Source organism: Thamnophis elegans, chromosome 7 (genome assembly GCF_009769535.1).
Source record: "Thamnophis elegans isolate rThaEle1 chromosome 7, rThaEle1.pri, whole genome shotgun sequence".
Lineage (NCBI taxonomy): Eukaryota > Metazoa > Chordata > Lepidosauria > Squamata > Colubridae > Thamnophis > Thamnophis elegans.
The window spans coordinates 58,459,916-58,480,830 of NC_045547.1; the positions used below are offsets into that span (position 1 = coordinate 58,459,916).

Below are 20,915 nucleotides of genomic sequence, written 5' to 3' on the forward strand. Positions count from 1 at the left end.
ATTTAGTAAAAAAAAAAAAATCAAATAGAAGACCTTATATTAAGAGCAGTAATTGATAAAATCTAGAAGCAAGAATTAAAAACTGGATATCTCCTGGAAATGATCAGTTGCATGACTTTCGGCTCAAATACACAGGGACGTGCAGTCAGGGGAGGCAGGGGAGGCAGAGCCTCACCACTGTCATCATGAAAAGAAAAAAAAATGTAAAAGGAAAAAGGCTGAGTCAGTGGATGACTCTGCTTAGTGCTTAACTGTTTAAAAAAGCCTCTAAAAACACCCTCTACAGGAGGAGGCGGGAGAACCAAGTGCCTCATCTAGTCTGACTTTATGATCACTCGAGCAGAGTTAAGCAAGGGTTAAAAGCCGAAAAATCCCTGAGGTAGATGAGGCACGTCATTCTCTTGCCTCCCCTGCAGAGGGCATTTTTTAGAGGCTTTTTTAAACAGTTAAGTGACTTTCGCCCTCCTGTCAGAACTCAAGCAAGTGAAAGAAAGAAAGCGTTTTAGACAGTGGGGTGTCGGAGGAGAGGACTGCCTCACCAACCATAAACCTCACCGTACGTCACTGCAAATACATGATAGCTTGCATCCAAATATAGCTAAATGGCAATGAAGTATTTCATAAAGAAGACATCAGTGACTAGTTAATAACTGAAAAACGTATCTGATTCAAAAAGACCCAGCAAAAGGGACAACATCAGGAAAATATTGGCTGAAAATATGCTTTCCTACAATGTTTAAATTACTCACAGACATGATAGTGGACAGCTTCCAAGATTATTTAGTAGAAAATAATATCCTTCCAGTAGAACAGAAAGGAAACAAAATGAAAGCAGAGCTACAAAACACTTGATTGATAAAAGAGTTCTGGAGAATTACAAAAACTGAAAAACAATTTACACATTGTCTAGATCAGGGGTGTCAAACTCAATTTCATTGAGGGCCACATCAGGGTTGTGTTTGACCTTGGCAGGGAGTGGGGAGGTGTGGACGGTTTGATGTCACTCATGTTTAAGCTCTCTAGAAAGTGAGTGGGCATATTTGGGCTGCAAAATGCCGAGGTAAGAGACAAATTAACATCTTGAGTGAGGACTAATCCCATGCTATCTTTGTTCAGCCCTTGCTGCAGGGAGTTTTTGCCTATGAGTAGAGCTATCTATCTCTTTATCTCTTAAGTGCTGACATCTGCTGTGGGCTATTAAGGAAGGTGAGGGGGCTGCTTTCTCTCTCTAAGAAAACATGCTTCTCCATTTCTCATCCAGAGAAATATATTCTTTTTAAATATTTCTCAAAATATTTCATACTTCTAGGAAAAGGGTGGATGCTAACTTTCTACAATTGGTGCCATGTTACTATGTCATATTATCATGAGAGCAAACTATAACAAATTGGAAGGAGGATCCACTTATTATCAGTGAGCAATCATGTAGCTTAACCACTCTGAAGCAATGCAAGCGACTCCTGTCCCAAAGGTACTTTTTCAAGAGGCAACTGGACTTTCTGGAAACCAAGGATGACCTGGATGACTGAAGAATTCCCATAGACAAGAGACTCCTGTGCTCAGTGAACTGACAAAGCACCCAAGAGAAGCAATCATTAGATCCATTTGCACCACTTAAAGATACCAGCTGGTCTCACTCACCTCACAAGATGTCCTAAGGTAAATCACACAGATTTAAGGAAAAATCACATGCCCTCAGAAAGGCAGTAAAAAAAATCAGACAGAATGCCAAGCTTGCATCCTGCCTCTCAGCCATTTCTTCCATGGCTATGCCAACCCTTCTGTAAATAGCTGTTCAAGCCCCAGAAATAAAAGTCCCACAAAATACTTGAGCGGAGGGGAAGACAACTCCGGAGAAACTCAGCTACAGACAGAAAGTTTGGGTGTACTGCTAAGAACCATTAAGGCTGTTACAATGTAACAAAGCTTAACCCAGAAGCAGTTTCTGAAAACACTTAAAGCGGGTGTGTGTGTGTGTTTAAAATAAGGATTAGGCTAGAAATACAGGCACATTAGAAACTTTCCTTCCTGCATTTCTTGCAGGATTAGCCCTGTAAAGTGGGAAAAGATTTTTTTCCAACAACTAGTTCTCCGAACTGCTTAGAAAATTAACATATGGTTCGGGAGAACTGGTGCGAACCGGCAGGAGCCCACCACTGACACAGTTCCAAGAGCAGTTTCCTTTGTACTACTCAGATGACTCTGGGGTCCTAGATAAACCTCCAAGTGGTCTCAACGACTCTAAAAGAATGTTTGCAAGCAATATAAATCTTTCTATCCCCCATCATCCAGTCAGAGCTGAAAAGCTTCTTGGATGAAAAGTGAAATGTATTTAAAGAAAAACCAGAAATTTCAGTTGTCTCTTAAAAAAGTACCTTTGGGAAAACCCTTGGATGACTGAGAATCTCTATAGACATGTTGTTCTGGATGTAATTGAGATTGGCTATATCACTGAATTCTCCTTGGAATATTACTTTTTGTGTCAATTTTGCTAGACAAAAAGAATTTAAGTGTTCCTATTTCTGTGAATGTAGAAATAGCTTCAAGGTGTAACCCTTATAATTATAGGAAATTGAAGCTTTGCATGGTAAATTCCTTTGCTCCAACTAAGTCAGTCAGGATTTCATAAGTATACTGATTATAGTATATTAGCTTTGTTTCTAAGTCTTTTTTAAATGTACATTTCATCTGTGTAAGATGAAGCATTTGGAAAAGGAATGGTGCACACAAATCAGAGAATGGGGTTTTCCAAAGCACTGCAAGAATGGGGCTCCTGCTGTTCTCCAATTAGTGCACCCATTATGGCTGCTGCAGTATTCACATTTTGATCACATGATACTGCAATGGTTGTAACATCAAGCACGGATCTTAAGTCCATTTTTTTCAGCACTATCATAGCACTGAACGGTCACTGAATAGTCATCAGTCAAGGTTTACCAGCAATAATACAATAATAGTTTACTGGCCTTCTGGTTTAATTTTATATGTTCTACTTTTATTTTTCTTTGCATTTGTACCACGGGTGGCATTCAGCAGGTTCTGAGCAGTTCTGGAGAACTGGTAAATACTGCCTCTGACTGGCCCTGCCCCCATCAATTCTCTGCCTCCCAAGTCCCAGCTGATCAGAAGGAAATGGGGATTTCGCAGTAACCTTTCCATGGAGTGGGGAGGGAATGGAGATTTTACAGTATCCTTCCCTTGCCATACCCACCAATCCACACCCACAGAATGTGAGAGAAAGAGAGAGGGGAGGGGGAGAGAATATGAATTAATTAATTACCAGCAACTGAGCTTGATTTCAAAGAAACTTACTTTTCTAAAACCTGTAGTAATCTTGTTACAAACAATTATTTTTCTCTTCTAAAACTTTTATTTCATTTATAAAACTGAATCATTGAGGAGTCTTTTGGATAGCATTTGAAGAATCACCAACACCCAAATATACAGATATTGAAAAACTCACAACTGTTCTTTTATGCTTTTGATTGTTAGCTGCTCATTGCCTTTGCAAATGAGTGGCATTCAAAATAGTAATAAGTATCTGTATTTTTCTTTTTAAAAAACTGTTAAAACTGAAAAGTGGAAAAACAATAAAAATTAAAAAATGACAATTACTAAATGCTTCATCTCAGAAAGCACTTTTGTCTGTCTTTATATTTTCCATGTATATTGGGCTTGAAACTCCTATAATTTCCCGTTACATGGCCAATTCTGGAAACTGCCTCAACACAGACAATGTGGAGAAAACAATTTGGTAACAGCATTCCATGTGCCTCGGCGTTTAGTCATGCCGGCCAAATGACCACGAAGACGTCTTCGGACAGTGCTGGCTCTTCGGCTTTGAAATGGAGATGAGCACTGCCCTGAGTCAGGAACAACTAGCACATGTGTGCGGGGAACTTTTACCTTTTACCTTTTATCTTGAGAAAAGAAGGTCTTCACAGGACTTTTGCAATTTTCTAGAAGAAATTGCACCTTTGTGTAAACATATTCCATTATCTTCATTTGGCAGATGGCCCAATTTATTTTTTGAGCGCACCGAATCAGCAGTAATGCAAGCAGCAACCCATCCCTGATTAATAGTACGTTTATTGTGAGATGATAGATGGGGAAAAGCAAACTAGTATTCCTACAATTGCAAAGAGACAGACAAAAAATAGCTTTTAAATACTGGAGCACAAGAAAATTTACATGACCAAATCTTATCACCATAATTTGCAAGCAGGTTACTTTATTTGGAAGATAAATTTATATTTATTCTAAGCACCTGCAAAATAAGTAATCCATAGTCCAGCAAACATACTGACCTTTATTTAAAACAAGTCATTCATTTTATGTTGTCTTGCACATCTGTACTTCTAAGCACATTTTGTTTATTTTTTGGATATCTGTTGAACTTTCACATGATATGTCACCAAAAGTTAATATTTGATTTTCCCATCTGGTGTTTTGCTTTACAAAACCTATTTGCCTTCCTGTTTGCCATTTCAGATTGCAGAAACATTATAATAAAACAAAGCAAAACAGAAAATAAATACGACTTTCAAGTTCAGAACTCTTTATTGAGAAATATGAGGGAAGCATTTTTTTGTCCAGGAAGAAAAATACTCAGAAAATTTTAGGGGCTTAAATGACTTAAGTCAATCAACAGATTCTTAAAAGACCGGCAGTGTTTGACTACGTACTGTACAAGGGGTATAGTGGCCTGTACATTTTCCATGAATAAATACCCGGTGACTTTGGTGAAAAGGCAAACAACACAAAACTCTGAAATGTATTATTTATACAAATAGGAGTTCCGTTGTGAACAGCAAGGTTCCATTATCATAATTTTTGAAAAAGAGCTTAAATTGTTTTTTTCAGATATTGACATATGTTTTTATTAACTATTTGTAACAAATAGGTGCAGAACCTGAATCCAGAACTGAGATGTTAATCAAGCTACCTGCAGGTGAAAAAAAGGATTTCTGACTTTTGTTGCATTTTATAATGCAAAAATCAAAACATTTAAACGTGATTTCATATCAACAAAACAATATAATGTGATACAGGAATCTCTATTTTAAGATTTAAGCCACAATTCTAGCCCCACTTATTTTGGTTGTTCTTGTGAGTCGTGAAGTCGTGTCCATCACGATCCCATGGAAAACATTCCTCCAGGCCTTCCTGTCCTCTACCATCCTCTGGAGTCCATTTAAGCTCACACCTACTGCTTCAGTGATTCTGTCCAGCCACTTTAGGAACTTCGTTAATATAGCAGATTTTGTTTCTGAGTTCATATTATGAGGATTGCACTGTTAATCTTTACCTCCCACTAACTTCTATTGTTTTATCATGTTATATTAACAATAGTATAAGGCGGGCTTGTACATTGGTACATTTGAATTTCAAAATGACCACTGTGCATTGCAATTTATGAACAGGATTTGATTCCATTAACTTATAAGTAAATGATTGTATTTTATAGGAAAATTTGTGTAGGACTATAACTGTGAGATGAAATTAGAAAAATGAATGTTTATTACACAAGTCAAATATTCTTTATCCAAACTGAAATATTTCCTATGATTTTAATCTATCTGGAATCTATCTGGATCTATCTAGAATCTATGTTTTAAATCTATCTATCCGGAATCTATGTTTTAAAAATACTACAGATTTATGCATAAATAGGTTCACTGGCATTATTCTGGCAAGGAAATATTTGCTTGGCAGTTGTTAGCTATTATTCCATTCTTTGTTGCTATTTTATGTTATGATGTCCTTGCAAGCATGTGCTTCAATTCCAGTAAATAAACTGTATCAGTGTAGCACAGTTCATCTTAAAAGAAGAATTACAGAATTATCAGGAACTATCATGAGCTCTCACATTATTGTATGTTCTGATCACATTTTGCCCAGTGAAATAATTCCCAAGAATAGTAGAGAGCAAGTGATTTGATAGCCTGCAGAATCAGATTTCAGAATCAAGTGCTTCTAAAGCTATGGGTGCATTGCACCTGCCAATTGTTTTCTCAGATATCTAGGTACAATATTTAAGACAATTGCAAAAAATATATATGCAGTAATCTTGTATTAACAAAGTGCAAACTTAATTGGGCCTGGAATTAATATCTTTGCTTGGAGCAATAAGTTTAACAGATTGCTGGTTGTGCCATTTTTAGAAGGCTGGTTGATAAGCACAGTTCACCTTGCAGGGAAGAGACTGAATAACCTCAAAATTGAAATGGCAAGGATAATATATCAATTCTAAACACAACTAAGGTCAACATAGTTGCTATGCCCAGTCAACACATGTTAAATGGATATGTGTGTGACTGGGTAGAATTGCATCTGCCTGAATTCTAGAGAGAGCTCATGGAACAGAAATAAGAGATTGTGATTTGATTAATCAGGTTGTTACTTCATAATGCTGTTATTTGGCACAATGTTGGTAACGTATTTGGGGGAGACTCTAAACTGACTCAATCAATCAAAATAGAGCTGGAAGGGACCTTGGAGATCTTCTAATCCAAACCTCTAATCAAACAGGAGACACTATACTATTTCTGATAAGTGGCTGCCCAGTCTTTCCTTTAAAACCTCCAGTGAGGAAGCATCCACAACTTCTGAAGATAAGCTGTTCCACTGGTTAATTGCTCTCACTGTTAATTCCATGTTGCTTCTCCCCTTGATTAGTTTCTTGTCTTGCCTTCTGGTGCTTTGGAAAATAAGTTGACCCCCTCTTCTTTGTGGCAGCCCCTCAAATACTGGAATACTGCTATCATGTCTCCCCTCCCCCCAGTTCATTTTTTCTTTAGACTGGCCAGCCCCAGTTCCTCCAACCATTCTTCATATGTTTTATGAAGAAAACATTTAGGTCTTTAATCATCTTACTTGCTTTTCTCTGCCCTTTTTCCAAAGTCTCAACTTCGTTAACATTCCAACAGTCTTTCCATGCATCTATATTCTGGATAATACTTTAAATGGGAATGTTTACTTTTTTGAGGGGAAATAATACTAATGGCAACATATGTTTTTACAGAAATAATTTTTATTCCAATCTTCCTAGAAAATAAATGCCCACAACTTCATTAAGAATAGTTTTGCATACATGCATGAAAAATAGTAGCATAGCAGTCAACAGTACTTCAAGGTAGAGTAAAAATACATTGAAAGTCTGCTAAAATAAGAAGCTCCTGCTGTATCTTAAAATATTAGTGCCAGGCAAATCTGATGATAGGCGTTCCATGGCTGATATGTCATGCCTAAAAAAAGCCCCTGATTTCCTGTTGCTACTTAGATTGTTTCTGTTCTTTGGGAAAGGTTACACAGGTCTGCGACTAAAAAGCTGTTTGATTATTTTCATTTAATTTCCATGTATTTTGGTGTGCTGAAAACAAATAAAATATTGAAAAACTCCTAGACGTCATGATTTGCCACAACATACAAAATTGTCTTCAAATTTATCAATTTTTTTTTAATTCTTGGTATTTTTTTATATTATGGGTTTTTAATCAAATTTAAAGTCCAAATTACTATTAATTAATTCATATAAGTGCATTTAAGATATAAAATGCCAAAAAAAACCCTTAAGGGGTTTGTCCAAGTTATATAAAAAATATAGCATTGTAAATCTGATGGTCAGCAATATATACATAAGCTGAGCAAGTTTTAAGTCTGTGCTTCTAATGGTAGAAGGGGTTAATCTTTCCTGAAGAATCCAGTGGGAGGGAGACACAGGGCAGATAGCAGCATCTCCAGTCAGTGCAGGGGGTGTGGCCAATACTGTGACATCTCGTGTACAGACACAGAGCTGCTCTCTCCTGCATGCCACACTTGTGCACGAATCATCATCAGGTTCTTGGTCCTAGGCTGTTCACACTTTTTCATCGCAATTCATGTTAGCTTGTCATTCTTCGACCATTATGTTATGGCTCCGTGAAATTAATTCACCAGGCAGTTTCTGTTTCATCTGTGGTGAATATACAGTGTTGAAGCAACAGCAGAATATTTCAGACTTTGTGAAAAAAAGGATACCTTGCATACTTTGGACTAAAAATTGGAGATCAAGATAAAGTTTGGGCGCCTCATAAAGCGCCGAAACTGTTTCAAGGGTAAGAAAAAATCTTTCTGTTATGGGATTCCTATGGTATGGCGAGAGCAAAAGAACCATAGTGATGACTGTTACATTTGTTCATGCAATGTGAAAGGGTTTAATTCCAAATGGAAGCATTCCATTTCATACCCCAATCTTCACTCAGCACTGTGCCCCATGGCACAGATATATCAGTATCCAAGCCTTGGAAGAGATACCAAAGCTCTGATGAAGGTGAAGTCATATCTGAACCAGATGCCGAATCAAGTTCTGACTTTGAAGATGATACAAGACCAAAATTGTTTTCTCAGGAGGAGATGAATGATTTGGTAAGAGACTTGAATCTTCCCAAAGATGCTGCTGAGTTACTCGGATCAAGGCTGAAAAGCAGGAATTTATTGTTGCCAGGAGTGTCATCTTCATGGTTCAGACATTGTGAAAAGGAGTTTGTTCCTTACTTCGCCCAGGAAGACAAGTTGGTTTATTGCATCGATGTCAAAGGTCTGATGGGTCAATTTAAAATCCAATATGATTCAGAGCAGTGGCATCTTTTTATAGATTCTTCAAAAAGAAGTCTCAAAGCAGTTTTACTCCCAACGGTTTTTACGCTTCCATACCTGTAGGTCATTCCATACACTCATAGGAAACCTATGAGAACTTGGAATTGGTTCTTCATAAACTTAAATATGAAGACCATGGTTGGCAAGTGTGTGGGGATTTGAAGGTCTTGTGCATGCTGCTCGGGCAAAAAGCTGGGTATACCAAACATCCTTGTTTTCTGTGTCTATGGGACAGTCGAGACCGACAAAATCACTGGACCAAGAAGAGTTGGCAGCTGAGGGTGCTAACAGTTGGTGAAAAAAATGTCCTCTGAGAAACTTTGGTACCTTCCCATAAAGTTCTTCTACCACCTCTCCACATAAAGTTGGGATTGATGAAGCAATTTGTAAAATCACTTCCAAAAGATGGAGAATGCTTCAAATACTCGGTCATCAAGTTTCCATGCCTGTCGGAGGCAAAATTGAAGGAAGGTGTGTTCATTGGACCAGACATTAGAAGGCTTATAGTTGATCAAGAGTTTGTCAATACCATGATGGATCCTCAAAAAGAAGGGTGGATTGCATTTAAAGAAGTCGTTCAGATCCTCACTACAAAAAGATCGTTGGAAGAATGCTGAAAGCATTTCAAGCTTTAGGTTGCCTGATGAGTTTGAAAGTGCATTTCCTCCAGTCCCACCTTGACTACTTTCCTGAAAATTTGGGAGCTGTGAGTGAGGAACGAGGTGAACGATTCCACCAAGACATTAAAGAGATGGAAAGGAGATACCAGGGAAAATGGAGCATTACAATGATGGTAGACTACTGTTGGATGCTTCAGAGAGACATTCCAGATGTTACTCACAAGCGTAAATGCACCAAGAGGAGTCTCACAAGGAAGATGAATTTAGTTTAGTGTGTGTAGGTGAGCTCATTTCAGTTCAAAAAAGGATTTTCATGAAAATATTGTAATACAACTTTAATTTTATAAGTCTATTTCCGAGGCGAGGTGGCGCAGTGGTTAAATGCAGCACTGCAGGCTACTTCAGCTGACTGCAGTTCTGCAGTTCGCCTGTTCAAATCTCACTGGCTCAAGGTTGACTCAGCCTTCCATCCTTCCGAGGTGGGTAAAATGAGGACCCAGATTGTTGGGGGCAATATGCTGACTCTGTAAACTGCTTAGAGAGGGCTGAAAGCCCTATGAAGCGATATATAAGTCTAACTGCTATTGTTATTGCTATTTATTTTGAGGTATTGCCTTATTTAACATAGTTACCTAAATTGTCAGGAAACGTGATGTCCTATGACAAAATAGAGGTCATTTTCGGATTCAGCATACCAAAAAACATAAAGATTACATGAAATAACCAAAACAGCTCTCGAAAAAATTTTCTTTGCAGACCTGTGAATTTATGTATGATTTTAGCAGACCACAAGTTAATACCGGGGATACTGTAAGTAATTGTATGAGAGTGGTGTGCAAATGCAGTTGAATACAGGTAGTCCTTGACTTAGAACAGTTCATTTAGTGACTGTTCAAAGTTACAACGGACATGAAAAAGTGACTTATGACCATTTTTGACATGACTGTTGTAGCATCCCCATGGTCATGTGATCAGAACTCATATGCTTGGCAACTGGTTGATATTTATGATGGTTGCAGTGTCCCAGGGTCATGTGATCACCTTTTGCGGCCTTTTGGCAGGACAAGTCAATGGGGAAGCCAGATTCACTTAACAACTATACTACTTACTTAATAACTACAATGCTTCACTTAACAATAATTGGCAAGAAAAGTCATAAAATGGGCAAAACTCACAACAAATGTTTTACATAGCAACATAAATTTAGGGCCAAATTTTAATAAGTTGAGGACAATCTACTGATGATTTGTGGATTCCACCTCAAAAAGATTCTATTCTTTTTTTAGCTTTTAATGTTATTTGAGAGTGATATAGCTCAGTGTCCTTGAGTTCCAAGATTCCTACTAAATTGAGATGTCAGAATTTAGAAGTGGATCTATCCCACATCTTGATTCCATCATAAATTTCCTTTTAAATTCAAAGCAGATGGAAAATTTTAATGTTTTGATTGTTCAAATATGCAGCATAGAAATAAAGAAGAACATATGAATGAGATAACCTGGGCTGCTTAAATTGAACATCTCTTTTTTATTTTTGGTAAACCATAATAATCCTTAAACAACCCACAGCATGAATTATGTTTTGTATAACACTGCATGGATCACAATTACTTGTAGCCTGGTAAAATAGAGTACTCTAATGTAATGTAACTCCACCATGGAATAAAAGATGGCAAAAATCTGCAATCCTTTTATTAACTTTCGTAGGAATAGATTTGATAGAACGAAAATTGCTTTTATTTAGTTTTGCAATTTCACAATTTTTGAAAATCAGTACTTCATACTAAAGCAGACAAATAATGTATATTCTAGATCAGTGATGGTGAACCTTTTTTGCACCGAGTGCTTTGATTTGAGTATGTTTTCTATATTTAATTTTTTCTTGCCTTACCCTCATATATGTGAATTAGGTGCAAACTAGGATGCTGTAAACAAACCAACCATACAAAAATGCAACAAAATTGGGTTTTAATTACTAAAAAATGTTGTGTTACTGATTGCTATTTGCATAGCATGATAAAATAAAAATGAAGGAGTCATATAGTGATTTAGCTTGATGTGTGAGTCCCAGATCTTTTCTATCATGTCCCATTTTATTGTAAAGAGATTGAGGATTGTTGTTGTCAATTTAATCTGTTAGGTGAAAGGAAGCCATAAGTGTGCATTCACTTTCCTTGGGAGAAATGGCCTGTGTCATGTTTTTAGAATGTAATTTTTATTCTAGAGATCCCTCCATAAAACATGGTTTTAGCATCTTCTACCATATCTAATTCATTACAGAACTACATTATAAAATTAAAATTACAGTGTACAAGTGAATATAATTAGAACAATAATGCAGTTTTCCAGTTTTTTTTTATATAAACGGGAACAATTATTTGGAGGGATCATTGTTCTATAGTAGGCTGATGTTTGTGTTAGTAAGATTTCCAACTCTTTTGGTTTATCCACTGTCTGGCCAGTGATATTGCCAGTGCTTCATAATGGCCAAGAAATGTAAAACCAATATATTTTATAGCAAATTATTTTGTATTACATTTATTCCCTGTAACATCCCTTCCTTCATCGAAAACAGTCATTAGCATTTTTGAATTAGCCTTTCTATCAGAACAGTGGGTTTAAAATCTCAGAAGGCACCATCATAATGATGTTAATCTTCTGGCTGGGATTTGCAGAACAATCTCTGCAAGGGTTTGCTAGACAAGACTATTAAATTAACCCAAGGAAGCTCCCAGGAGAAAACCATGCTATCAACCTGCTTGAGGGGAATAGTAATGAATCTCTGAGGCTTAACTAATAATCCTCAGCCTGCAACCACAACAGCAAGACAAAGAACAGCTTCCTTGGCAGTCAAATCAACACTTCTGATGGGGACTTTTGTCCTAGACCTGCATAGGAGGCTCAAATTCAGGAGAAGCTACTGTTGCACAGTGGAAAGAAAAACGAGTAAAAAGAGCACTTTGAATTGTTAAGCAACTGGTTAACTGCTTCTTGATTCCTTTCTGGGCACAATTCAAAGTGTGAGTGTTAACCTTTTCCCATTTACATTTTTTTCCATATCAGGATGCCCATGTCATGATAATTAAATGTGGCTATTGTATTGTATATTTTAGCATATTTATTTTTGTGTTATTAAGTTAATTTCTGTAATATTTCTATGCTGCCTGTTAAAAAGCAGCCAACATGATTCAAAGTGAACCAGTAATAACAGTAACAATAAAAAATATTTAAAATGCTAAAGCAATAAAATATGTAGAGTAATTTAAAATACATACTGAAAGGTACCAATTAGTATGTGTGCATCAATGCTTTTTTCAGAAATCAGAAAGTGAATGCTGAGCTACTAATTGCCTATGAGCTTAACGAACCTCACTTTCTGTATCTTGAGAACCAGACAAGTTTATAATAATACAGCCAGACCCTTGATTGCCCAGTAGTCTTTAGCCAGGTAAGATTGTAATGGCCAAAGCCCATAAAATCAGACCAGAAAACAGATCAGAAAACAGCAGCTGTTTTCAGAGTAAATCATACATGGTGTAATATGTTTATTATATTGGAGGCCTGCATGTACCACATTTCAAAACTCAGTCTTCAAGCTGAGTTAACCATTATGAAGATTAATTACTATTGCAGGTTCATGCGACATAAAAGAAAGATATGATTAATAAAAATTGAAAGACTCTTGAGTTTCCCTTTATAACTATGGATTTATTTATCTATAATTTAGTGCAACTTCCAAATTATAATCAAGGAATATGGACGTCTTTTCACTGACAATATGTATATGTATATAGTGTCTGTGTGTGTATAGGTATGTGCAGTCAACCAGACAGCCACTTTGGTCTTGAGTCAGTTAGTAGATAATCAACAATAGTTGGAAATCTTGTGGATTGAATCATCAATGAATGATTGTAAAAATGTAGAGCTTTTCCCCCAAGACTGTTTAAGTTTGGAGTATTTTAAAATTTTATTTTAAAAAGAAAACAGTAGATTATGTTGCCTATACTTTGGCATAATTTTTCCAAGGAAAGATATGAAGAAGATTTGAACCTGATAATTTTTACATTAAAAACTAATTTTAGATATGTTTTCATTAGTTTGACTTTCACTATTCTGTTTTTCCTCATAGTTAAGCACACTATTCAATGCACTAGGCTGTTCTTTCCAATGAGTTGTATTAAATAAAGTACTGCATGATTTTTTAAAAATATTACTGTACTACAGTTCTGATATTTCCTGGTTGTCTTTAATTAAAATTAATCAAGTCCAATTCTGCTTAGCTTTTCCGGACTGGCCAAAGTTGAGTTATTGCTGCCGTCTGCAAGGATTGGACTAGGTTAATTTTGAATAATACTATTTAGGTCTCCAAACAGAGTATTTATTATATAGCCAATGAAAATCCCTGTACACTGCCCAGAGTCACTTTCCATACAACAGATTTACTGAACTACAGCTTCTCCAGTTTCCACTAAGTATGAACATTAGCTATTCTAGTTAGGAATTAATAGTGTTAGAACATCTGGTCAGATGCTACAAGACAAATATATTTTGGCATGAATTTTCATTTATAGCTTCTTTCATCAGATCCTTTTTATCAGTTAGCAGTTATACCATTAGATATTAAACTAAATTAAGTACTTAAACAGTATGAATTAAGGCTTAAGGCCCTTAAGCATGCATGGAATGGTTTAAATATTTGCCTCTAATTATAAGCTATGGTAGATATTATGTAAATGAGTTAAATTTGTATGAAAAAATACAGTGATCAAGGTCATGTAATTTTGAATTGGTGTGCATCATCCTGGAAACAAGATGTCAGCTAACTACCCTCATCCAAGCATCCCAGGAAACCAAGAGATTCCCATTAGCGACTCCCCCCAAAAAGAATCACTTTTGGTTTTCAAAGTTTATGTAAATTACATTGCAAGCTAATGAAAATGTTAGTTCTCTTATCACTTTTATAGGAATATCATATCTTAAGGCATTGAAGATTTTTGCACTCAATTCACATAAAACCATGCTGAATTATTTCACAGGCATTTCAACAGTCTGTATTTTCTCAATGAATTAGCTAATGTGAGAAGTACACTGGTATGTTCTCCTGTGATTCTTCTTAGTCTATGATTGTGCTGCCTTTTTGGCAAAACTGTACTTCAAGGCCATTTGACATGTCGTACAGCAATTGCCTGAGCCATAACATGATTTGCAGAGGGATTTTTTAGATATGTTGATAGCCATATATGTGAGTATATATAGAAAGAAAGAAAGGCAGAAATGTATTAAACACAATCTGGCAATAAAGAAAAAGAAAATGCAAGTTACAACATAAAGACATTGTATTTGAGTGTAAAAAACAAATATATACAAAATTTAGTCAGGATAGCTGTTATCATTTACAACCAAAGGCTAAAGGAAATAATTTTGCACATTTCTAAGTGTAACCATAAACATCATGTCCATGCTTAGAATTCAAATATGAGGGCAATTCTGTGTGCCAGAAAGTATGACACTTGATACATAACCAGCAATATTTAGAAGAGTGTATCATTGAGCAGTCAAAAAGCTTGAAATATAACCTCCTACTTGTCGATAATTATAGCTTTGGTCTCCATGGAGCTGTTCAGCATGCTACTTATATGATCACAGTATATTTTGCAAGATTTGAGAGTTGGTTTCAACTGCTTTTGCCAACTCATTTCTCTTGAGATAAACTTACTCTAGCTGCAAATTCCCCCAATCCCACAGCTGGGATTTTCTTTGCTCTTGAAACCACTGGAAATAATTTATCTCTGATCTCTACACTATTTTCTTTCTCTAAGGATGAAACCGGACAGTTAAAGAATTAAATAAATTTTCCATTTACACAAATTACATAAAGTCACATGTAAAAACTTGCATAATGCTTATTTAAAAACATAAGAATATCCTACTGAATGCAAAACAAATGAAAAAGATGACTTGCAGCATACAGGAGTGCAAACAAGATACCTCTCTTCAAATTGTTAATGCAGCCACCTCATTGCAAGGTTTGCCCAGCTTACTTCAGAAGCTACTCCAGCTCTGACTGGATGGTGGGGAATGGAAGAATTTATACTCCCTGCAGACACCTGGTCACTTGTAATCTTTCAGCAAGTTGTTAAGGCCACCTGGAGGTTTATCGGTGTCATCAGGATCACCTGAGTGGTGCAAATTGATGCAGAGCCTTCTTAGGACTGTTGAAAGGACTGTGTTGTAGACTGGAGAGAGATAATGTCATATCCTTCCCCGTCTGTTGAGAGAGGGCTGTTCAATTTTGACATAGATGGTCTCTTTGATCTTTCTTTCAAACAGGTGATCCTCTCTGTCCAAACTGTGAACTTTGCTGTCTTCAAAAGAATGGCCTTTGTCTTTTAAATGCAGATGGACTGCTGAATCTAGTCCTTACGGATTTGTTCTCCCATGTTTTGCCATGTGTTTATAAAGTGGTTGTTTCCCCAATGTACAGATCTGCACATGGCTCACTGCATTGCTCAGTTTGTGTCTGGGTGTTTTATTCTTGGGGTTGACAAGCTTCTGCCTTAATATATTCTTTGATTTGAAGCAGTGGTGGGATTCAAATAATTTAACAACCGGTTCTCTGTCCTAATGACCAGGTGGGTAGGCAGGGCTTAGTGGTCATGTGACCATGTGGGCGTGGCCAACTCAACATTACTCAGATCGATGGGCACTTTGCCTTAGCTGTTACAATGTAATAAGGGTTAAACCGGAGAGGCAGTTTCTGTAAGCAGGACAATAAAGATTAAGCTAGAAACAACACCAGAATGTTTCCTTCCTGCCTTCCTTACAGGATTAGCCTTGTAAAGCGGAAAAAAACCAAAATGAGATTTCTTCCAACAACCGGTTCTCTGAACCTCTTAGAAAGTTAAGAACCGGTTCTCCTGAATAGGTGCGAACTGGCTGAATCCCACCACTGGTTTGAAGTGTGCATGTATGTTGTGTTGGCTGAAGATCCTCCTGAACTTTTCCGATATTTCTGCAATGTATGGAATGACAGCATTGCCTTGTTTATTGTTCTCTTCATTGTCTGTTATGGAGGGGACCTGTAAGGCCCACGTGGGATAGTCACACCTTCTGAGGGCTTTCTTGATGTGTTTTACTTTTGTTTTTCTTTCCCATCTTTGCTGGTAGGCAGGATTTCATCTTGGTGGGTTTAGGGTTCTGATGACTCCTATTTTGTGCTCCAGTGAGTGGTGGGAATCATCTGTGTTCAGGATGACTGTGCATCTTCCTTTATCAGCTGGCAGAATGGTGAAGTTTGGGTGTGTTCCTAGATATATCACTGCTCTCATTTCTTGAATTGAAATACCTTCATCCTTAATTGTTCTGCTTCTGCCAGTTTATTTTTCTTGATGGCTGACACTGTAGCTGTGAGGAGATCCATAATTGCTAGCTGTTTTGGTATTACTGCAAAATTCAATCATTTGGCCAAAAAAATATTTTCTGTTTGGGTAAGCTCCCTGTCAGACAGATTTCTCACCTGATGGTCAGTTTCCTGAGATATGCCACTGTCCATCTGAGTTGTTTTTTCTGTTTTGTGTGTTTTTTCCTGTCTAAGCTGAAATTTTTCTTGTTGTCGTTCTTTGCTCTTGAAAAAGCACCTTTGGGACAACGATCATTTTCATAGACATTTGCTTTAATAGCTTGATGAGTGATACCTGATCTGCCAGAGAGCATAATGAGTATTCTTGTCTGTAAGACGAATCACAGAGATCAGGGCACTGTTCTTAACTTTTATAGAGGAAAAGGGAAATCTTCTATTCACATAGGAAAAAGGGTGCTGACTTTGGGCTTAGAAAAACAATAATCAGTAGTCACATGTTGATCATTTTAGTTTTTGACTTTCATGTTTCACAAAGTTTAACTCTATCAATATATGTGTCTTGTAAAGAGGATACCTGTAAGGATTTTTGAGAGACCCGCATAGACAAATGGAGGACTAGTAATCCTTGTTTAGCAACTGCCTTGTACACAACTGTTCATAGTTATGACGAAAAAGTAAAATGAGAGTACCTGAATAACAGAAATAGAAATTAAGTGGTTTTATATTGCTATGCCTTTGCAACTCCTACTTTCTGTTGTCTGTACAAATCAGCCAGTTTCAACAAAAACATTACAAATGGTGGAAGTTAAAATAAGTTGATTTTTAAATCTATTTTTCAAAAAAATGCTATGAAGTGAAATTAATGAGTGGAGCTTAACTGTTCCACACATCTTTTCTTTTGTGCCTAAATAAAAGATCAATAAGAAAATATATGTAGATATGTAAATTGACTTGTATTATTTAGTCTCTCTTTAGCCATTTCTTCAAATCTGCTGTGGAACAACTGTTAAATCTTTAACAAAGCTGTACACCAGGGCTGTCAAACTGGCAGCCTATGGGCAGGATGCATCACACGCAGGCCATGCCCACCCACCCACCCCTCCGCGAAGGCAAAAAATGTCAAAATATGTCACGATTTGTCATGTGACACAATCAAATTTGACACCTGTGCTGTATATGGAGTCTACTTCTTGATTGTCTATAAGCAATATAACATTGGCCAAATTCTGTTGGTTGTGCAATATATTAAGTGACATCCTTAGAATGACACATTTATTTCCATCCCAGATGCAGCCGTCTACTTGGGCCATTCATCCCTATGTCTGGTCCTGGGACAAGCATCACTGTTTTTAGTAATTTAGAACCTTCTTTTAATTGATATATTAGTATATTGTGAGAGTTAGTCAGGCCTCTGTAGCTGAAGAATAAGCTAAATCTCAGCACCAATTTGCTTCTTGATTGACTGAATGTAAAGAAATTAGTGTATTGTTGCTGAATTCAACTTGAAAATGATCTTAAAATTTCCCGGAAGCTGATACGTGTCTATTGTTGATTCAAATGCTTGTTTATGTACTGCTGTTGTTCCAAGAGTTCAGCGTGGTTTCCATAGGGAGCTCCCTTCATTTTATCCCCAAAATAACTCTGGGAGATAGGTTGGACTGAGAGAGAGAGAGCAGCTGGCCCAAAGTCACCAAAAAAGTTTTTTTGTGGCTGAGAATAGATTTGAACCTGGGTTTCCTCTGTTCCTATGTCAATACCATGACAGATATACAACATTGCCATTTCTTTGTAATTACATTAATTACTTGTAGTAAGGAATGGTGTTTTATGAAAGAGAGCAGGAAGTTGCTAATAAAAAATAAGGGTGAGAAGATTTTTTTCTCAATGAGACAAGCCATTGTGGAGAAGTATTAAAGATAATATAAATTTTAATATACATATAGAATCTTTATTGGCCAAGTATGACTGGACACTAGTGGTGGTTTGCAGGTGGTACGCCCAGGTATGGGCATACCGGATCCTGCCCAGAGCACCAGATACCGTTCTAGTATGGTGATCCAGAGGACCCGCCTGCCCGCCCGCGCTCCTTACCGGTGTTTTATGCTGTTGGGGCTACCGTGCAGGCACATGGGGCGTACGGTGCCTGCACTCCGCAGAGCAGCTGGAGCGGCGCAAAGGCTTGGGGAAGCGTCATTTGATGCTAGACCACATGTATACACCATTCACGTGTGCGCGCGCACCACATGCATGCATGTGGGTAACTTTGGGGCCGTTCCAACCGTACCGGTTGAAACGGAATTCGGAAACCACCACTGCTGGACACACAAGGAATTTGTCTCCAGTGCATAGGGTCTCAGTGTACATAGAAACAAACAAGGTAATACAATCAGTGTGCATACAAACAACATGTACATACAAACAAAAAGTGTACATTCAAACAACAATCTTATAATCATAAGCTACTAATAGGAGAAGGCAGTAGAAAAAATGAGAAGGATAATAGCAATATTACACAGATAAATATTCTTAGATACAAGACAGGAAATTAGGTGTTCAGCAAAGTGATAGCATGAGGGAAAAAACCCTGTCTTTATATCTAGTTGTTCTGGCACGCAATGCCCTGTTCCAGCATCCCAAGGGGAGGGATTGAAACAGTTTATGTCTAGGATATGTGGGGTCTGTAGCAGAGGTGGTATTCAGCCGGTTCTCTCAGGTTAGAATGAACCGGTAGCCGCAGCTGCGGGAGGCTCCGCCCACCTGCTTTGATGTAATGCACGGGCACTGTACATGTACAGAAGGTGGTGTGCATGCGCAGACGAGGCACATGCACTCACATTTGCGAACCAGTAGGGAAGGTAAGTGAATCCCACCCCTGGTCTGTAGATATTTTCTCAGTTCTCCTTCTAACTTGTGCAGTATATAAGTTGGAAGACAGCTGGTTGCAATTGTTCTTTTTGCATATAATGTCTGTATATTCATATTTTTATTTCAGATTATAGTAAAGGGAAAATCAAGTAAATCATTGGTGACTTTTCTTTTGTCTTTCTCTTTCAGTGAGTATGTTTTTGAACACGTTAACACCCAAATTCTACGTTGCCTTGACAGGCACTTCTTCGTTAATCTCAGGGCTTATTTTGGTAAGTACTAGATCTATTTCTAAAATATTTTATAATCTTCTATAATATATTAGATTTTACATGTTTTTGTCTTTTTTCCTTCAAGTTTCCATATCTATGTACCGTGTAAAATTCATATTAGTCACTAATTAATCTGAACATTAAGTCTTGTTCTGTGGAGCCAATTTTGCTACAGTACATACTAGAGAAATCATACATTTGTTAATCAACACAGAAGAAAATCAATTTATTCAAAGTACACTGTGTATTAGTTCAAATTTCTGACCATAAAACTAGAGACATATACCTTATATATAAAACAAAGACTAACGGCACATTAAAGATAAATACAGCTTGGTTTAATTTATATGCATGATACCTAATATTCAATCTGTACTCCAACTGTGTGAAAAAGAAAAACAGCAACTGTTTTTCATTCAAAGACATGAGCTCAGCTGATTACTGCTCAAAACCTAGAGGTGGAAGAAACCTGGGAAAAACAGCCATTTCCGCAATGAGTTGAAAGAAAGTTATTGTGTATCTTTTCAGAAGAATATAAGGTAGCCTCAAGCTTCCATGAGGCATCATTTGAACAAAAGTGCCTTTTTGTTGCTTTGTTTGAGCATTGCTAAATTAAGTTTTCAAAATGTTTACAGTTCATATATTTATGACATCAATAATTGTTAAGATTAAATACACATTTACATCCACCTTCCTAAAGTTCTGATTTATGATTAAATTTATTGTGTCTCACGTGTTTTTAATTGAAAACCGCAAATCAAAATTTAGAATTCTTTTCAAATGTATGAATACAGATACTCATGTATTAGAGCATAATCCTAAATGAATCATCTTAAAAGTAAGGACTTCTTAGTTTTAGGCAACTTATTTCTGCAGAGGATTTTTTTCTGTGCAAAATTTCAGAAAATCCTATAATTATATTATCCCATTTGTGCCATTTGTTATTTGCATAAATTTGAATGCATTGTGCTAAACTTTAAGTTAACATTTATTTCCTGAGTTAATTTGTTGTTTGACCTGCAGCTTACATTTATTTGTTTGTTTGTTTGTTTGTCAAGATAATAAGTTAACAAGTATAGGTATAGGTATCTGTAACAACAGAGTCAGGTAGAGCATTCCAGGCATTGACCACTCTGTTGCTGAAGTCGTACTTTCTGCAAAC

The 20,915-nt window shown here is 36.9% G+C and overlaps 1 protein-coding gene across 1 annotated transcript in view; it reads left to right on the forward strand.

Moving 5' to 3' along the window:
- The window catches only part of ST7 (suppression of tumorigenicity 7), a 125,246-nt gene that overhangs the window by 41,639 nt on the left and 62,692 nt on the right, over nucleotides 1–20,915 (forward strand). Inside the window, 1 exon segment of the mRNA XM_032221243.1 lies at nucleotides 19,671–19,753. Coding sequence (XP_032077134.1) covers nucleotides 19,671–19,753 — 83 coding nt within the window.